Here is a 5,247-nt window from a genome sequence, read left to right as displayed (position 1 = left end):
TCTTTCTCTCCATTTCTTCCTTGTATTTTGTTGGAAAAGTCAAAATACAAAACTAATAAGACGTATAAAAAGCAGTCAGTACATTTTATATACATGGGGAAAAGACAGGAAGAAATCACTCTTCTTTCCTCTCTAATCCTGAAAATTTCAAATAAACTCAAATCAGACAGTCTCTATCATAAAAACTGTGTTCTAAGAATTAAATTTTAATTTGAACGTCTGGGCTCACAATATGTTTTTCCCACTAATGTATTTCATTAACCTGAAATAACCGTTTCAGGTTAATACACTAAGTCCCTGAGGATCTAGAAACCCTTATTCACTCAACATCTAGGGCAGTGGTTCTCAAACTTCATGTCTAGGATGCACCTAGAACACTTGTTAAATACCTAGATGAACCAGGCCCTATCAAGCAGAGAATATGATTTAGTATATAGGAGATGGGGCATGGAACCTGAATTTTTAGCAAGTACTCTAAGTGGTTCCAGTGTAGATGGTTCAAGAACAACACCAGTTTAGAAAAATAGAAGATAGATAGCAGGCAAAGGTTATAGGAATTTAAAGGCTCCCACAGGTATGTTTGGAAGTAGATTCAAATGCTGCAGCTGTAAATTTCACTTGGGGTACAGCATAAATGGAAATGAAGCTGGAGAGATAAAAGAAGACAGGAAGGCAGCAGGAAAAGCTGCCTGGCATCAGAATCAGAGGGATAAAAGGACACTTGTAGCAGAAGATGGAATGACAAATCAAATCAAATGTTCTGGCCCTAAGTCAAGAACTATTAAAGGTTTGACGGCCACATATATTTATTTAGATATATTTACAATGTACATATTTAGAATATATTTATTTTAGCATATGGTTGGTATAAGTGTTTTTCTTCTCCTCTACTCCCAAAAGATTATTGTTCCTGGGTTCTAAAACAGCCCCTCAAACCATCTTCTCTCTTATAATTTAAAGAGAAATATTTCATTTATAATGAAGTACATTTACATTAGACCATCTTCCATGATCATTAACTCACTACTAAAATCTGGGTTCCTGTGTTAATTTTCTCAGGTTTTCCCGTTGTAAAATGAAGTGGAAACGAAATACCCAGGACAGTCAAAGTCATAAGACAGAAAGTAGAATAGTGGTTCCCAGGGTCTTGGGGGAGGAAAGAGGAAATGAGGAGTTGTTGAATGTGTAGAGTTTCAGTTTGGGATGATGAAAAAGTTCTGGAGATGGATGGTGATGAGGATTCCACAACAGTGTGAAAGAACTTAATGCGACTAAATTGTACTTTTAAAAAGTTAAAATGGTAAACCTTTTGTTATGAAAATTTCACCACAATAAAAAAAAATTAAATGGCAATAGCTGCCCTAGCTACCTTAAAGAAAAACAAACACCAGAATGCACATGAAAGTCTTGCAGGGGTAAAAACCTTAGAATCACTTTACAAATGCAAACTGTCATCAAGGTATTTAACAGACAATATAAAAGTGATTCACAAAATAAAAACCTTTAGATATACCTCATATTCATCATTTCGTGCTTTCTTCGTAGGAATGCCATTTTCCTATAAAAGAAAAGATGGCGTTTATGACTGTAATATTTCATGAAAGTATACAGTGGCACTGCATAGCAATAAAAATACGACTATTGTATAGACATTCTACACAAAGACTGTAAAGAAATCTGAGTCAACAGAGAACCTACCAAATGCCCACTTCGTTTTCCCCTGAGCATTTGTATCCCCAGAATAGAGCATCGAAATGTTTCATAAAATAAATGATCAGAAACGCTAAATCTCTTTCAAGTATATTTTCCCAGTTTTTATAAAATAAGCAAAGGCTCTATTCAGTCTTTAAGAAAAGAGTGGTAGTTTCCAGTGATTACGCTTAAAACAGTCATTTCATTATTGAAATGAAGCTCCAGGGAGCATGACTAACAAGCTGTGAAAGTACTCAGCTGCACCTCCTGCCTGTGAATTCTACCAAGGTGTGATTACTACGCCTCCACCAGGCACTTTTTTTCCTTTCCCATTAAACCAAGCACTTTTAAATTAAAACGGACTTTGTGGTGGGTTGGGAAGAAAAATTATGCCATTCACAAATGCTCAACCAGTATGTGTAACCGTTTATATATCAAAATGACTACTAATGAAGAAAACAAAACAAACAGAATATCATTATTACAAATCAGCTCTGAAACATTATTTTTGTTTGTGTATGTGAGTGTGTGTGTTTTTTTTCTTTTTTTTTTTTGAGACAGAGTCTCGCTCTGTCGCCCAGGCTGGAGCGCAGTGAGGGCGATCTCAGCTCACTGCAAGCTCCGCCTCCTGGGTTCACGCCATTCTCCTGCCTCAGCCTCCCGAGTAGCTGGGACTACAGGCACCCGCCACCATGACCAGCTAATTTTTTTGTATTTTTAGTAGAGACAGGGTTTCACCGTGTTAGCCAGGATGGTCTCGATCTCCTGACCTTGTGATCTGCCCGCCTCGGCCTCCCAAAGTGCTGGGATTACAGGCATGAGCCACCGCGCCCAGCCATTATTTTTATTCTTAATACATCACATCCAAAAGTACAAAGCAAGAGTTTTAATCATTACTGGCTGAGATCTAGGGAAACCTATTTATGCAACCACTGTGTGTACCCATTTCCATATCTCCAGAATTCACTGGCATATCCTGTTGTATTTGCCTGCTCTATCATCAATTTTGTCTAATTCCAAATTTCATATTTCCCAAAACCTATCCTCCTTAGACAAAATGTTATTCTCACTGACATGTTTCTAGCTTACTCTCTTTTCCACCTCCACCTCTACCTACTACACGATTCTCAATAATACAGCTTTATTATTATTGTTGTTATGATGAGGTATACAGATTTTGCTATAGCATACCCCTGACAACACTACCCACCAGTCACATTTTATCTTTCATTTCCCTGTTGTATTTTTATAGCACTTAACATTATCTGACTGACTTGTTTTATGGTTGTCTCCTCCAACTGAGTGGAAACTACATCTGTCTTATTCACTACTACACCCACAGTGCCTAGAACAGTGCCTGGCTCATAATAAGCCTTCAGTAACTATTGATTGATTGAATGAATAAATTAATGAATAAGTGAATGCATGCACTTTTGGTCAAAAGCAAAGAGAGGTGTTGGGAGACATGAGATATTTAGGTTTGAAAGTTCAGTGGCCAAAACAAAACACAGGAACACATATACACACGCACTCACACACTCGCATGGACACACACAGTAACACAGAGTTCCTTTTGCCTCTAGTTTCCTTCTATTGTCCTGGAGTTGCACACTTAAAAGTAATGAGCTGGAGGCATTACACAGGAGAAGTGAGGAGTACAAACTCTGGAGTTAGAGCACCTAAATCCAATCCAACCTCCAAAACACACGAGATTTGTGATGATGGGCAAGGTACCTAGCCTCGTTAACAAAATAAGGGTAATAAATGTAGAGCCAGAAGGATTGAGATAATGCATGTCAAGCAGGGAACACAGTGCCTGGCTAAGCACCACAAGCACTTGATAAATTATCGATATTATTCTACTGCCAGTTCCTTATTCTGAAGAACTGGGAAGCAGCACGAATCCTACTTCACATCCCATAACCTCACTACAATGCATAATATTCAGCCTCTGAGGTAACACCAAGGTCAAACAACCCTTGCATCTGAAGCAGCCTCCTCACTTCTTCACTGGCTTCTGCCCCTACACTGATCTCCTCACATCCTAGAAAACCCAAACCCATTCACCACTTCCATATAATTTCAACCTGGAATGTGGTCCTGGTTATTTCCTTAATAGTTGTACCCCCTTAGAAAATGTGGTAATTCACTACCTGGATTTTAAGGAAATAACTTACAACTTAATGATGATCATGAATACTACCAAATATGCCATCTTACCAACTAATCAGGAGAGATCTCAAAATACCCCAACGATTTTGAGGTCCCAAGTCAATTATTTTGATTTGATAGCATCAGTTCTCCTGGCATCTTTCACACCCTGACAACTGTCAAGTGATTTTCAGCTCTAAGAGAACAGCTATTCAAACACCATCATTTTTACCCCTGCTTTATTTCTCTAGCACTTGTTTCATAGAGTGGTTAAACAGCATGAGCTTTGTGGTCAGAAATGCTAATTCCAAAACTAGCTCTGGCACTTACCAGATCTAGACAACTCAATAAAAATGCCTTGAGCCTCAGTGTCCTTGAAAAGAACAATAGCAACTCATAACAATTAAATAACATTATGTTCATATAGTGGCTAGCAAATAAAAAATAATCCACGAACGTTAGCTGATTATTATAAATAAACCTCTTGTTAACTTCCTAAATTACTACCCTTAAATCTTTATTTCCTACCGAATTCTAAGTTTTATGGACCAGTAACACCCCTTTCTCCCAATTCCTCATGGAAGAATCCTATTCTCATACAAATTTTAATTCATATCAGAGGCTTATGATCCTGTTGTAGTAACTCCTGTTTGTCCTCCTGACTTCCAACAACACTTTTTCCTTTCAAGGTGCTTCCAAAGAGCATCTTATGGTGATACTGGCAGTACACATTTTCATTCCCAAAACAAGTCAAAACAATACCTCTTTAGAGTTCACCTTCAGAGGAATATCATGAAAGGGAGAAATGTAGTGACCAGTTACATCCTCTGCAAAGAAACAAACAAAACAAAACAGAATTAAAGCAACAGACACATTGTTCTGTACAGCAATAATAAATATCCTTATCCACTTTTAAACTTACCCAATTTTTCCAAAGCTAACTTTAACTCCCAACTTAAATTCAACTTTTAAAACTTGCCACAATCTAAGAACCGAAAAGAAATATATACCAACTAAACCACATTTGGGTTGCTGAAATAATTTACTTATCCCTGTGGCTTAAAACACCCAAAGCAGAAAATATCGGCCGGGCGCGGTGGCTCAAGCCTGTAATCCCAGCACTTTGGGAGGCTGAGACGGGCGGATCACAAGGTCAGGAGATCGAGACCATCCTGGCTAACACGGTGAAACCCCCGTCTCTACTAAAAGATACAAAAAAAAAAAACTAGCCAGGCGAGGTGGCGGGCGCCTGTAGTCCCAGCTACTCCGGAGGCTGAGGCAGGAGAATGGTGTAAACCCGGGAGGCGGAGCTTGCAGTGAGCTGAGATGGGCCACTGCACTCCAGCCTGGGAGACAGAGCGAGACTCCGTCTCAAAAAAAAAAAAAAAAAATAACAACAAAAGA

At 38.6% G+C, this 5,247-nt stretch overlaps 1 protein-coding gene across 1 annotated transcript in view; it reads right to left on the bottom strand.

The window, feature by feature from the left end:
• The window catches only part of PPA2 (inorganic pyrophosphatase 2), a 115,813-nt gene that overhangs the window by 93,122 nt on the left and 17,444 nt on the right, over positions 1 to 5,247 (bottom strand). Inside the window, exons 2-3 of the mRNA XM_017862961.1 lie at positions 4,606 to 4,670; positions 1,514 to 1,558 (exon numbers count right to left, since the gene is read on the bottom strand). Coding sequence (XP_017718450.1) covers positions 1,514 to 1,558; positions 4,606 to 4,670 — 110 coding nt within the window. The remainder of the gene's footprint in view (positions 1 to 1,513; positions 1,559 to 4,605; positions 4,671 to 5,247) is intronic.

This window comes from Rhinopithecus bieti, unplaced genomic scaffold (assembly GCF_001698545.2).
Source record: "Rhinopithecus bieti isolate Rb0 unplaced genomic scaffold, ASM169854v2 scaffold_64846, whole genome shotgun sequence".
NCBI lineage: Eukaryota > Metazoa > Chordata > Mammalia > Primates > Cercopithecidae > Rhinopithecus > Rhinopithecus bieti.
This window is presented reverse-complemented; position numbering and strand designations above follow the sequence as displayed.